Raw genomic sequence first — 15,000 nt, forward strand, 5'->3', positions numbered from 1 at the left:
GTTTTGGATGGGTGATGGGCTAGGTCGAAGAGGAAATTGTGGTGGTGAATTTGACGCAAGTAAAGACGTTGGTGGAGGCAGAAGATCCATTAAGCTGGAAATTTTTACTTCAAGGTCTGTTCTCTACATGCAGCACGTTTCTAGATCAAATATTGAATAGATCAATAATATTACTTGCCAACAGTTCCAATCAAAATAAATGGGAGAGAACTAGAAAAATGCATACCAGTAAAACCACAGTGAAGTTCTGTAAAGGTAGATTTGTGGAAAGTGACGAGAGAGACTTAACCATACAAGGTGGAAATCCAGTGGTGAAAAAAGCTGACAAAAATGTACATAATGTGGGAGATGTTGATGTGGAGTTGAGGGTGGATAGTTCTGATCGTAAAAAGAACAGATCTGGTGTAGACACCAACTTGGAGCACTCTCAAAAGGTCTCTTGTACCCTGACATTATTGGTCTACTAGCAAGAAATGGTGTGTGAATTTCAAGGTCTAGAATATTGGCACAGGTGTATGCTAGGCAGAGTCAGTGTTTGTTTATTAGTTGCTGGGATGTAGCTAAGAATAAAATCACCCAGCTGAAGTTTCTATTGAGGCGGTAAGTTCATGCTGAGCATCAAAGTGACCTGGTAACAAGATTGTTCCCAGTGTATCACAACACCCGGCATTCTTAAAGATGGCAAATACAGGGAAAGGGAAGACAGCACAACAGTACTTTAAATAATGCTTTTATTTCTTTACCAGTAACGATAAATTCCAGTAATAATTCCATATACTAACAGATATTAATTTTTTTGTTAACACATCAAAGTAGAGAATAATTTGCGATCTGATCGGGGGCCAAAATTCAGCCGGTAATCACCTTTTTCTCAAGTGGCAATTTTCATCGGCAGCCGGTGCTTAGCGACATCCCTGTAGTTGTTAGACTTTCTTTCTGTTAACACTTCACCTTACACAGGAGTACACCTTAACACCAAGACTTAGCGAGTGACCCTGTCAAGAGATCACACTGACACTTCTCTTGGTGATACTCTAGAGAAAAGTAATTTACACTTTACTTACCATATCCCTTTCCAAATACATCCCTAGACTCTTTGCCAAGGTCATCATATTTTGGGGGAACAAAAGAGGCCATCTTAAAAATGAGATAATGGTTAGTATTAGTACCAAAATTAATTAATTTCAAATGTAGCTTGAATTCTAAGTCACACAAACTGAATCTCCTCATGGATCAAGTTAACATCAGGGGAAAATTTGATGTGTTTTGTTGGAGACCCATTAATTTACCTGATAGCAAGATCACCCAGTGTTGATTAGCCTAAACCTCAAGACAATTTACTTAAGATGTAGAATTACCTGGTTGCCTAAACGTTGCCAGTGTTCTAACACCCTTGTATAATTTGCCAAATCAATTTCAACGACAGACTGTCTTGAATTGTACTTTCAAATTACAAATAAGCTTGGTTTGTGCTTCCTTGTGCAACTAACAAAAACAGGTTGGCAGCGCAAGCCAATGTCAGAGACCACAAGGCAATGTCAGAGTGGGAGAACATATTATAAACATATTATAATACCAGTAATAACGTTGTTTGGCATAAAAGAAGGGACTAATTAAAAATGTGTACATGAATGTATGTTGTAGTACAATTTGTTCCTTTGGTACAATTTGTTCTGAACTGGTACAGAATATATTGAACTAGTACAAAATAGTTTGAACTGGTACAATTTTAATTGCACTGGTTTATTTTTATCAACTGTCTAAAAAAGGGATTTTCCCTTTTTTGGGGTGTAGTTAAAAAACAGGGGCGTGGTTTTTAGGGGGTCTAAAAAAGAACATGTTATTTCTTTCTTTTCTTCTACTTTCCTATCCCTCCCTCATCTTTCCCATCACCTCTATCCAACCCCCCTTTCTTTCACAGTTGGGAGATTGTGATGCCAGATGGTCTTCTTGTTATTTTTCACAGCACGTTGAACTATCTTGAAAGCCAGGAGAAATTCATCAGACCATACAAATATTTGTCTGTATCACAATGGTGAAAAAAAAAAAGGTATGCAGAAAGTAAAAGTATGAGTAGCTGAGCAAAAGGGTGGTGTCTACATTGCCAACAGCTAAAACATGCCTTACAAGGCAGACAAGCTTGCCAGAATTGAGAAGTAATGCGAAACAAACACAGCTAGTCCACTGAGAGGCCTTGAAGAGGTCAGGGGTACATGCCGTCCCTGCCTTGAGGACAAAAAGCATTAGGTACATCACTTTGTTTAGGGGGAGAGATTCACGATCACAATACTCATCACAGGGGTCAAAGTTACTAGCTGCAGACAACAGCAATATCATTTCACAAGACATGAGCCTAAAGTCTTCTCTCATGGCCATGGCATTACTTACATGCACGGCTTTAATGTCCTCAACAGAGTGCAGTTCATCAAGGAGGGTACTATGAGGATGGAAGATCTCTCGCTTGAGCAAGACTAGGGTCTTATAAATTTGTGAAATTCAGAACCAAGCTTTTGCTTTACTAATAATGGTCAGTGTGGGTAAACCAGTTAGCATTTTTACATGTGGGGAAAGATCTTCATTCCCAGTCCCTTGCTTGCCATAGTGGGTAGGGCCACAGTTGAAAGGTAGTAATGGCAGAAGGCCATAAAGCATTGGAATAAATCCACGGGCTGTTTTCAGTTCAAAGGTTAATCTTTCAGGATATGGGCACTGGAGCACTAGAACAAGTAATGCTCACAGATGTTTTTCTATATTCTTTCAGGCACCTAGAGTGCTTCCCACTATGGAGTTTGAAGATGACAAGGCACAAAAATGGGTGATCTGACCACGCACATAGTGGGTATTTGCTTGAGCAGCAGTCACTCACTGTGACTCAGTGCAAGTTTTGATTTCCAACATTTGTAAGCAGTGCTAGCCTCATTTTCAGTATGATTCCACGGCTCAAGAGCCCTTGGAGAAGCAGCCATGGTAGTTCATCTACATGGGAGGTTATTATCTTTGCATGTCATGACAAATTTTACACTTCTCACATTCCAGAAGCTTATAGTTGTGTTAGGGTCCACCATACATGGTTAAAAACCCCTGCCAACATGTCAATAAAGAAACAAATTTGTCTAAGATGTAACTAACAAAGAAAGGTTGTTACAGGTGGGCACCAGAGATAGAGGGTCAGAGACTGGAGTCACATTAAATAAAATTAAAGTATGGTGCCCTGTGCACATGCAATGGAATTGTGCCTGCATTTCACCAACAAATGATTTAAACAGATCACAAGAAAAGTTTAGTCCCTTTGTCAGACTACTCAGGAAATGACAACAATTTTTTACGCTGAAATAAACCGGATAAAAGAAAAGTTTTCCCGAAAAAAAAGCTTAAAATGAAAGTGCTATGATTAAACACATTTCTGGTCAAGATCGCAATATTCTTCACTGTAGTAAATCAAGCACAGCATAAAAAAATTCCCATGAATTGCATTACACAGACATGTACATATGTACATATATTAGTGAAGCACTCCATTATGACGATATAAATTTATATTTCCAAACCTATACAATACACGACTCGACAACGTGGACATGACATGTTCTAAAACACTGTGACGGCGAATGTCACTGAAAAACGAGCTTCAATTCGATACGAACAAAATTGCAGTGATTTAACTTTTTACACACAACCTAGGCTTCCATATAACTACTAAAAATGAGATGATGGCCACTGTGGGCAAGATTTCGTCAACTCCCCTCAACCATCTTATTTAATTTTAAGGACGGATGCAATATTTTCTTGATGAAACAAAGATTGATCCTTAGAACTACCGCACAAAAGAGTTTGAAATCTTACTGGTCATGCATAATTCGATTTCAAGTAATGGCATGATTACTTAAAACTGTTTGCGATGGAATCAGAAAATTCAATTTTTAACTGCACACGCGCAACATGTGCCGGGAGCAATATTCCAAAAGCACGGCAATTCCGCTATAAACAGCCCAGTTGGACGATTTCATCCCCCTGCTCGAAAAATATTACCTTTGGTTGTTCGGTCCTTTAGAATGTTTATAAAACTTGTTAAAATACCTAGATAACCTACCGTATTATTTCTTAATTCCGACTCGAAGTCCTAGGCTGCCTCACAGTCTTCTGCAAAACTCGGTGAAGATTGCGCAGCTCTGGGGGATGACTGTCATTCAGTACAGGGGCTACGTCATGTAGGAATTCTGATATATCCTCCGAAGCAACCTCGTTCCCAGGGCTTTCTCCGCCCCCTTGCTCTCGAGGGAAAGCGAAAAATGATCGATAATCGCAATAAAACCCAAGAAATCTTCCGTTTTCCGTCGGAAAAGTACTACGGAGTCCTGTTAGTGCCACCCGAGTGTGCGTATACTTTTTATTTTTTTCTGTCGAGACTCTTTTACTTTGGGCGTGACTCTTGTCTTTATTTGTGTCAGTGGCGCGACTTTTCTTAATTTGGCGCGACTTTTTTTATTTGGCGCGACTTTTTCTGTTTGGCGCGACTTTTTTTATTTGGCGCGACTTTTTTTGTTTGGCGCGACTTTTTTATCTGGCGTGTCTTTTATTCCGGCACCTGGGTACGGACCTTATGTATCCCTTATTATAGTGTAATAAATATTGTAAGCAATAATCCTATAAACCCTTGTATATCCCTATATACCCTTGTATACCTCTATATACCCTCAAGAGAGGATTAGGTGAGAGAACGGATCCCCCTGCTCCATCATAGTTTTTTAAAAATCTATTTTTAGTTTAAGTTCTCGTTCCAAGTGCCGCGCTTAACTAAAGTTTCTTTCCGTTATTACAACTGGCAAATCAGGGGCCTGTGTATGGGGGGGGGGGGGTGGGGGGATCTGCTCGCTTACCTCATCCTCTTCATACCCTTGACTACCCTTGTAAACCCCTATATACCCTTGTAAACACTTGTATACCCTTTTATACTCCTATGCTGCCCATATACCTTTGTATACTCTATATACCCTTGCATTCTATACCCTTGTATACCTGTGTGTACTCTTGTATACCTCAGTATACCCCGAAAAAGCGTGATTTATGCAGTTGGCAACTGCCATTCCACTTAAGATCTCGTTCTCCTCTACAATATAATTGGCAGCTTGACCTCGTTACGCCACAGGAAGTAGTTTCACTACTTTCCATCACCTAGTTTCGTCCTGTAGTACAGAAATGGGTTTGTCAAGTGGGTTGATATCTCATATTGACCACCATAGAGAAATTTGAAAGCCAACGTTTCGAGCGTTATTGATAAAAAACTACGAAAGCATCCAAAAGCTTGTGTATCTTACTAATTGTCCGAAAGTCAGGCTTCAAAACCGAAGTTATTATGTCAGTTTTTTGATGCTTTATTAGACGGTCCGATAATGGAATATGGATGACCAGTATGGCACACTGGATTACCTAACTACCTTAGCGACACTATCAAAAACATCGGTCCAGCAAAAGATCATCTTTTACCACAAACCCCGACACAATTACAAACGCTTTTTAACTTTTTGTAAGGGATATATAGGTACTTATGTCCAGAAATGCACTTAAAGGTATACAAGGGCACACAAAAGTATACAAGGTTTTATGCGGGTATACAAAGGTATTCAAGAGTATAAAGAGTCCACAAAGGTATATAGGCAGTATAGGAGTATACGAGGGTATACAAATGTTTACAAGGGTATATAGGGGTTTACAAGGGTAGTCAAGGGTATGAAGAGCATGAGGTAAGCGAGCAGATCCCCCCCACCCCCCCATACACAGGCCCCTGATTTGCCAGTTGTAATAACGGAAAGAAACTTTAGTTAAGCGCAGCACTTGGAACGAGAACTTAAACTAAAAATAGATTTTTAAAAAACTATGATGGAGCAGGGGGATCCGTTCTCTCACCTAATCCTCTCTTGAGGGTATATAGAGGTATACAAGGGTATATAGGGGTATACAAGGGTTTATAGGATTATTGCTTACAATATTTATTACACTATAATAAGGGATACATAAGGTCCGTACCCAGGCGCCGGCATAAAAGACAGGCCAGATAAAAAAGTTGGGCCAAACAAAAAAAGTCGCGCCAAATTAAGAAAAGTCGCGCCAAATAAAAAAAGTCGCGCCAGCTAAAAAAAGTCGCGCCACTGACACAAATAAAAACAAGAGTCATACCCAAAGTAAAAAAGTCTCGCCAGAAGTAAATAAAAAGTATACGCACACCCGGGTAGCACTAACAGGGCTCCGTACAAAAGAGACTTCTAAGGGTGACAGTATTCTCAGAAATTTTAAACTGAATTTTTTTTCTCAAAACAATGATGGGTGTCAATGTATTCCTTCACCGTTCATGATTAGGTTTCTAAAGAGCACTTCCCAAGGCAGTAGAAATAATAAAATCACCACAGCTACCCCCCAAGTTAAAATGAGGTGCATTTAAGGGGGTGGTTGTTAACTACCAAACTGTTGCTATGGACCCCTTCAAATAATCATTTCTCTAGACTCTTCAATTCTACAGTTACCATTTAGATGACCTTAAGCCTAATTAGTCGCAAACGAAAGTTTTTAGGCCTAATGCTAGCATTGGTAAACGGTTTAGGCCTAAGGTATCTAAGGTATATTCTGTATCATTTCGTTTCGTTTCGCAAATTAGTCACGAAACCAAGTGACTTTGGTTTAAGTTCTTGTATCGGATTCCGGATTCCCGATTCCAGATTTTAGGCAAACCCGTCAAGGCATCATCATCTTAACTTTGTCCACAGGCCACGTGGTGTAAGATTTTTCACCCTTAAGTCACCTCGCCTGACAGAGGATACAGACCCTCTCCCTTCCAAGATCCACATGAAGTTTCTCCCAGTAAACCTCCTGGGACGCCCGGCCACCAATTTGTCAGTGGAAAGCTTGTATTTTTAAAAGCCTTGTTCTGAAAGCGAAGTCGCTTCAAGTTGGTCCCAATTTCGAAAAAATATTGAAATCAATCAAAAATCAGAGTGCTATTCGTTAAAAAAGATGTTACAGGATTTTCCTAATATTGAATTCCCCGGATAACGTCTCCAAAGTGTTCATCAAGGCCGGCTTTTCCTTTATTTCGCCAATGCTTTACCTTATAGGTCGTAATGCCTATGATGCATGCTGTACTTCTATCTTTCACAGCGTGCTTCTAATAGTGGAGTTCAAACAGAGGCACTCAGCGATGATAATAGGATAATCTTCTGAGAAATATGTATTCGGAGGAATTAATTCGATTCTACAATTCCAAACAGCGACAGATTTCTTTACTAAAACATCTTCTAAAAGGTTCATGAGTAACCAGGAAAGAGTAGGCCCTTACGTTTTGCGGAAGGGATATTTTGGCAATTTTTGGCAATTGAAAATGTCACCTGGAAGTTTCGGATGCGCAAATGGTTTGGTTTTAAGTTCTTAGCAGGTAACGTTCAGCTAGCAATTTCTGAAATGAAGATATCGTTACCTAAAATTTTCCGACAATTATTTCAGTGCAGCTAAGATTTAAGAACAGATCAAATTATTCCAGGTGGCAAAAATATCTCTTTGGAAATTCTTTATGCTCGTTACAATGAGCCTACAAATGTCCCTCGTTTGAAGGCTTTCGGCTTAATTAGCTCGTTAGGTTCCCTTGTTCGAACCACTTAGCAAACTGGCCGAGACCGATGCAATCGAGCTGCCACAGTTTGACGAGTCTTTTGGATTTTTGTTCGCCTCAATAATAGCTCAGGCACTCGCGGTAAAGAAAAAGATAAGCCTTTAATATGGATTTCAAAACAAGGACCGATTGACTAATTTTCATTCATGTCCATATAACTAAAGGGTAGCAGTCGAAAATGTCCTGTCGTCATAGGTCTTCAAGCGACTTCAAGGTTGCAGAATATCCTTCCTTATTGATGCATTTGACATTACTTGATGGGGCATGATGAACTTATATAAACAGGCCTCACATTTGTCAATACCTTTTTCACTAACAATACAACTTCGAAAATAAGTCGATGCCCGCTGTAATTCCTTTAAACAATATGGATTGGATTAACATTCGGAGCTCAAGATTTTTAGCTACGCACACTAGCGTATGCACTGACTGTTTTAAATCATTTACTTTGGATACCAGTATGTGGGGAATTCCAGCTGTTCAATAGAAATTACAACAAAAGAAATGTTTCTGAGATAGGACAGTAAGTTGTTGTAGGAGAAGGCAAAAAAAACTTTTTTTTCTTTGCAATAACATTGTACGTCTCAACGTTGTATATGGTCCATATGGAAAGAAACAACTTTCAATTTTGTCTCTGTCGGCTTATCATATAAGATAAATGTTCCGCTAAAAAAATCGAATAGTTGAGACTCATTTGATTCATAGTTAAATCCCCTCTATCAACTATATTTGATTCACGCTCCCCGCTGGAGAGAGTCACGCCGTGTTAGGGGGTGTTTACATGATACCGGGGCGACTTTCGCACCGGCGCGAGTTCACCCCGGTTGCTGCACCGCAGCGAAAATTTCGTTCCGGCGCGAAATGTCGCAATGGTATCACGTAAAACGAGGAACGCCCACTCATTTCGGTGTGAAATCGGCCTCCCGGTGGACTGGAACGGGTAGCACACGCGTACTTTTCCTGATAGACGCCATATCGCCAATTTGGATTCACGCTTGTGTTTTATCGATAGGTGGTGTCCCTTCAGGAAAACACGATACGAGTTCACCTCGTCATCACCTCGTGATAATTGACGAACAACTCTCATGGTCTAATCATATAGGTGATCTTAGCAAGAAGATATGTTCAGCTATAGGCGCCCTTAAACGAATAAGACCAAACATCTCAAAGCGCACTGCCCTCCAAATCTATCAAGCGTTGATCTTACCCCACTCACCCCAGCGTACCTTCAGAATCCATTCAGTACCCGCAGTACGCAATATACAACTTAAGAAACGTAGAGGCTAAGCTTGAGTTGCCTTTGCTGCGCACAAATTATGGCAAGCGCGCTTTTTGTTATAGCGGAGCACTGTTATGGAATAGTTTGCCCATCAGCTTGCGACAATCAGACTCCCTAGAATACTTTAAAAGGGAATTGACCAACTATATAGTAGGTGCCGGTCGGGCTCTCACACGGCAATCTTGTAAAACAGTGTACATTGTAGTTGTAATGAAACTTTTTATTGTAATATGTACTGAAGATTTTACCGTGTATAAATAAATAAATAAAGTAAGTAAGTAAGTGCGTAAGTACAAGAGATTATTCATAATCTCTTGGTAAGTATGTAAACGCGGTATCAAGAAGTCACTCCGATGTGAAACTCGCGCTGGTGCGAGTTTTCTCATGCAAACACCCCCTAAGATTTTCCGAATGCGCATGCTCAATCCGCTATCTGCCATAATGGTCGCCATAATGTAATTAATGCGTCAAGTGCGTAGCACTTGTTTGGATAGAGGTATATCTATGACAAAATTTGAAATAAGATCGACCAAATCATTAATGCATCAATCCAGAGCTGAATGGCAACAAGCCGATTCTGCAAATGGCCATCACGGAAAGAGGCATAACGCAGAGAGGAATAACGCAAATAGCCATAACGAGAATAGGCATAACGCAAAAAGGCATGACACAAACACACATAACGCAAATGGCCATATCGCAAAAGGGATAAGTCAATGAGGCATAATGCAGAGTTATAACGCAAAGAGGCATAACTTAAACAGGAAGAAAAAGTTCGGTAGCGATTATATGTCCTTTTCCTTGAACAATCTGAAACAGAGCTGAAATTATTTACGGAGTAGGCAGCTAATCTCCATTCTTCAAAGGGCCTTTGTGTTATGCCTCTGCTTTATGCTTTTCTGCGTTATGCCTTTTTGCGTTACGCGTTTCTGCGTTATGCCTTTTTGCGCTATGCCTCTGCGTTATTCCTCCTTACGTTATGGCTGTTTGCGTTATGCCTGTCTGCGTTATGATTCTTCCCGTGATGACCATTTGCAGAATCGGCTTGTTGCCATTCAGCTTTGGATTGATGCATTTATGATTTGGAGGATTTTATTTCAATTAATGATCATTGAATTTTGTCATAGATATACCTCCATACACTTGGAGGAGGTCATAATAAGCACATGTCGTAAGTCGTAGAAAATGTTTCAGGGAACTGAGCTTCCTGACTCATGACCAAGGTCCCAACTTACTAGTATCTCTAAGTCCTCTCTCTGCAGTTTTTCAACAGGACTGGTATTCGCGAAAAGCGGGCTAAAATCCGGGCTTAATCGTGAAGGTACGCCTACGAAATTGAACACCAGGGCCAGGCAAAGCTTATATTATACAAGACCTCCATACTACCGCATTTACAAGACTGACTTTTCCCACTACGTCCCCTATAATTAAGAACTGCGGAAAGCTACTAAAACAGGCGCTAAACGAAAGCTATAAAGCCATATAAATGACAAATGACAGGCAGTAAATAGCATTATGTGACCTGTGTCACGAAAAAATTAGAATATCCTCAAACCAAGCGGGATCGTGAGTGGGTAGATTGTGACTTGTCACGCAATCCACCAGTTAATCGGCTAACTTGAATCAGATAGTGCAAATACGCAGATTACAGGTAGAAATTGCACCTGGAAGGCGATAATCGACGAGTACAGTCGATATTTAACCAACATCAATGTATTGAAATCTCACCATTTATACCATGTGGTTTCAGTAAAAAAAGGGTCATTTTCAAAGCTTTGACTTGATTTGCATTAATTGTTGATTTCAGTTTACAGTGTCCCCAATTAGTGCCCCGGCGCTAGAACGACTAGACACTTGAATAAAGTTCCTTTCCTTTCCGTCTTCGCAGTCGTCAATTTTACCCGCTGTACAGCCTGTGTTGTTGACAAAACTAGCAACCAGCTGTCTGCGGAATTCGACTGCAAACATTAATCAGGTCAGGAAAAACAAGCGTGCTCGACAAGAAAAAAATGAACTTATAATTAATGGCGTTAGACATCTTTTTTTTGTTGTTGTTTTTGCCCTTTTTTTTGATTTTGGAACTCTAAGCTGATAGTTTTCCATGCAAGCTCGTGCTTGCGTGACAACAGGGTAACGCACAGAGACAACCTGTTGGACTGTCGCTTAGCAACAGCGTCCGGAAAGGTCTTTCAACCGCAAACAAAATGTCTGAAAAGGCCAGCGTTTTATCCTGGAAAGGATCTGATAAATATTATAACCCTTACATTGGGCGCGGAGACGTGCTTTTCACTGGTAGGATGTTGGTTCATAAGCGATGAAATTTAACATTTTATGCACTAAAAAGATGAAATCCTCACTCCTCTAGCATCGGAATCTCACATGTGTTAAGCTGACTTTTGCGTATGATGCATATGAATTTCCATCTTAATTCATTTTTCAAGCCGTATTTATGTCATCAGTTTGACATCAAAAAGCTTTTTCGCCTTTCATTTTGGTATTTGTCTGATGGCAGCGATAATAATTCTTTCATCCTGTACCTTTCAAATTCGGCTTCGTTCATGCAGCCTCTTTTCAATATTTAATAGCCTTAATGAATTTTCATCAATCAAAATTTAAATGCTAGCCTTAAATACATTCAAATTATAATCTGAATTTGCGATTTTCCAATGCCGCTGAAAAATATTTTTATATGTATACCTTATAAATTTATTGGAATTCAGAGTGCCAATTCATGTCAGGCTAACTATTTTACTGATTTTAGCAGAAACGGACACAGGGCAGCAATGGTCGCAGATACTATCATTAATATTAATTTTACTCATTGCCAAAAACAGGCCCTGATGGCATACGGGATCACCAAGCTACAGTCCTTAATCCAAATACTTACGTTGGAATCGGTACAATGTCGCCAGAGGGGACCAGTGATCTTAACTACCTTTGGAGGCCATCTCGAGTAAGCAATTTTAAAGACAAATTCTGCTGAAAGAGTCATTTGTTTTCAATGCTCCCCTTGTGGGGTGGAGATGGGGGTGGAGTGAAATGGGTTCCCTTTAAAATGTATGTGGAGGAGGATAAGAGATAAGATAAAATAATTTTTGTCATAACTGAGAATTTATTTGGATGTTGGTTTTTGGACCCTTTCACCTCTCAAAATCCCATTGTGAACGGCACATGCAAACCTACACGAGAGTGAAAAGCCCAGTAAAAATGAAACAATTTGCTCCTATTTGGGAGGAGAACCCCTATTATTTCAAACCAGAAAGTCTAGCACACAACCTCGTCCCCAGGTTCTCTCTTTTTCCCTTCCTCGTGCTGCAAGGGAAGAAGAGAGACCCTGGGGTCAAGGCTGTCTAGCACATAGTCTAAATGGGCACTCCATTGTATGATTTTTCTATGAGGTTTCAAAACGTGTGGCATTACCTGTTTGCAGAACTGGGCGAAGAGTGACATTTGCCAAAACAAAAAAAAATCTTCCATGAGGAAATACAATAAAAGAAGATTGTTACCCATGAATATTAACCAGGACCGACACCTCCACAATACCTCCCTACAGGAAAATAATAATAATATTACCATAATTTATTGGTGTTGCTATTTTTGAAAGTTTAGGGAGAGTGAAATGGTATAGGTGAAGAGATCATATTCATCACGTTACATCCAAAAAATTTGAGTTGCACTGACTTTTACATTGCTCAGTCTATAAAAGTAAAATACATGTAATGATAATTCTTAGTTTGGTTATTCTTTCTTAAATTTCCTCCTTCTGCCATGGATTTCTTTATCTTAAACAGGGCTGCCCTCACCCGGTGCCCAAGTCTGCAAAGGTATGAAATGACTTGTGCATTATTTTTCAATTTTTTGGCTGGCGTTTCTTTTTTAGATGATCTTAGAGTCAACAACATTCTCAAAAAGTGGAAAGAATTTCAGGTTTAGGGTTAGGGTTGGGTTTAGGGTTACTCCCATGGCATACATAGATTTAAGTACAACTTGGTTGGTGCAAAATGTGTCACTGTCTTGCCAATGCTGAATTTACCTTGAGGCCTCACTTATATGAAGGTATGCGCAGTAGTGGGGGATCAGTATGGTTTTAATATTAGAAACTATGATCTGTGCAGCTGCCCACTACAACCCTACTAGATAATAATAACAATAACTAAAATGTTAGATGCTATACCCCCTTTTGGAGTGAAGTTTCAAGAACTCGCAAAAGTGAAAAAACTAATCAGATATCATAATGAAAGAATATGAGGGGCCACAATCTAACATGCCTTGGAGTTCGTGAAGGGCCAATCAAACTTTCAACAACAGCAGTCTTGTGTGATTGGGGATAAGTACCGGTAGGTTAAGGAGAAAATGGGGCTCAGGTTGGAGTATAGTATCTTTAGCTGAAAGTTTAAGGGGGAGGTGATCTGGGCAGAAATTAATGCTGTCAGCAACAACAACAACAACAACTAAGAAACAAATTGGCTTTAGGCAAAGATGGAATTGGAGGCCAAATTAAGAGGTACACTTGAAAACGAAAATAATGCTGTAGTATTGTCATCATCATGAATTATCAGACAGACAAGTGCATTTTCCAAGGAAAAATCACATGTGTATGTTGCCCTCTATGCAGACATAAAAAGAAACATGTGGAAGTGGTGACCGCATGCATCAGAAAGAATTTCCCTGCATACTATGATCATACAACTCCATAACCAGCAAACTCACCCATTATTAATCCATTGCAGGTTGGTGGAATCGGCTGGGGATTACAGTTTTACTCAGACTATCAGTTATTGAGAAGTGGGCACCAAATCAAGGTGTTGCTTAGTTTACCCTTACTAAATCTTAGGCAGAAAGAATTTACAATTGAGTTTAAATCTTAAGCAGAAAATGGATGATGTTTGTAAAATCAACCAGATAGTCACAAGCAATGGAAGCCTACTTCTTTCATGTTGTAATCAAAACTTACAAGGATAGGGTAGTCACTTACAAGAGAGGTTCCCCTAAAGAGCTATTTTTAGACTTCCATTCCTCGGGATGTATAATGTAAATATGACCAATCATGAGGGTAATGATTATTGTTAATTAAATGATTAATTAATTATTAATAATAAATTAATAATTACTGGTATCAAGGATGAGTCTTGTTTCTTAGGAATATCGATCTAAAAACACCTCTACCTATAAAACTACTGTAACACAAATATAAAGGAATAGTATTCACTTTGTCAAAAACTGTTTTAATTTCCTTAATGACAGCTTGGTGAATTTAGACAAGCTACAGAGGATAGACACACGCACCTATATCAAAATCCATGGTATGTATAGTATATGTTTATAGTGACTGTTTTTGGCAAATGACAGTGTTTTCAATCACGGTAAAATGATTATTTTTTTCTAGGTACGGGATAAACATACATGTACGGTAGATCATGAGTTTTGCTTGCTAACACATGTGACCATATATTCAAATTTCTTTATAAGAAGGCAAACTTTGATAGAAGTACCATTACACATGGCAACCTTCTTTGTAGGTATCCAGGTCCAAATGACAAGCAAGAAGAGGATGAAAACAAAGGTAAACAAGATATGGCAGTTTCAATAGTGATTACCATGACACTGACTTTCCAGGAAATAGTTTTGAGCCTGAAATTATGTTAGTTTTATTCATTTTCCAATCACAAGAAGCAAAGAAAGGCTTAAATTGTACAGAGTCCCCATTGCACAATTTACAAACACCACATGGGTTAATTTTGATTCCCATTTTAGAATGAGATAATCAAAAGTATTTTTGCCACTTGTCTAAAAGTTTTACTGCTGGCAACATTGTACAGATGAACAGGTTCCACAATGCAGTCGGACTGAAAGACACACGAGATGCAGAAGACAGTTCAGGTCTCACACACCAACCCCACAAAGAACCACTGAATTTAGGCAAATAACCTCTAGACCTCAATCCGCTGTTTTTGGAAGTAAGCCACGATCAGGAACACAATCAAGTTCTACATCGTAAGTGTGAATAAAAGAACTGTCTGCCAATCGGAGGAAGAGTTAGGAAGAAACAGAAAGAACTGTATGC

At 39.4% G+C, this 15,000-nt stretch overlaps 2 protein-coding genes across 3 annotated transcripts in view; one reads left to right on the forward strand and one right to left on the reverse strand.

The window, feature by feature from the left end:
- The window catches only part of LOC138042829 (voltage-dependent anion-selective channel protein 2-like), an 11,359-nt gene extending 7,182 nt beyond the window's left edge, over positions 1–4,177 (reverse strand). The window contains exons 1-2 of the mRNA XM_068888850.1: positions 4,091–4,177; positions 1,065–1,137 (exon numbers count right to left, since the gene is read on the reverse strand). Coding sequence (XP_068744951.1) covers positions 1,065–1,137 — 73 coding nt within the window. The 5' untranslated portion in view covers positions 4,091–4,177. The remainder of the gene's footprint in view (positions 1–1,064; positions 1,138–4,090) is intronic.
- A 6,943-nt stretch (positions 4,178–11,120) lies between these two features.
- LOC138042830 (protein SPMIP2-like) overlaps positions 11,121–15,000 on the forward strand; it is a 5,034-nt gene continuing 1,154 nt past the window's right edge. Inside the window, exons 1-7 of one of the 2 annotated variants that reach the window (XM_068888851.1) lie at positions 11,121–11,228; positions 11,771–11,889; positions 12,728–12,760; positions 13,667–13,738; positions 14,181–14,239; positions 14,456–14,499; positions 14,756–14,930. In XM_068888851.1, the coding sequence (XP_068744952.1) occupies positions 11,141–11,228; positions 11,771–11,889; positions 12,728–12,760; positions 13,667–13,738; positions 14,181–14,239; positions 14,456–14,499; positions 14,756–14,930 (590 nt within the window). In that variant the 5' untranslated portion in view covers positions 11,121–11,140. The remainder of the gene's footprint in view (positions 11,229–11,770; positions 11,890–12,727; positions 12,761–13,666; positions 13,739–14,180; positions 14,240–14,455; positions 14,500–14,755; positions 14,931–15,000) is intronic. The other variant, XM_068888852.1, reaches the window with a different exon arrangement.

Source organism: Montipora capricornis, chromosome 3, assembly GCF_036669925.1.
Source record: "Montipora capricornis isolate CH-2021 chromosome 3, ASM3666992v2, whole genome shotgun sequence".
In the NCBI taxonomy this organism is placed as follows: Eukaryota; Metazoa; Cnidaria; class Anthozoa; order Scleractinia; family Acroporidae; genus Montipora; species Montipora capricornis.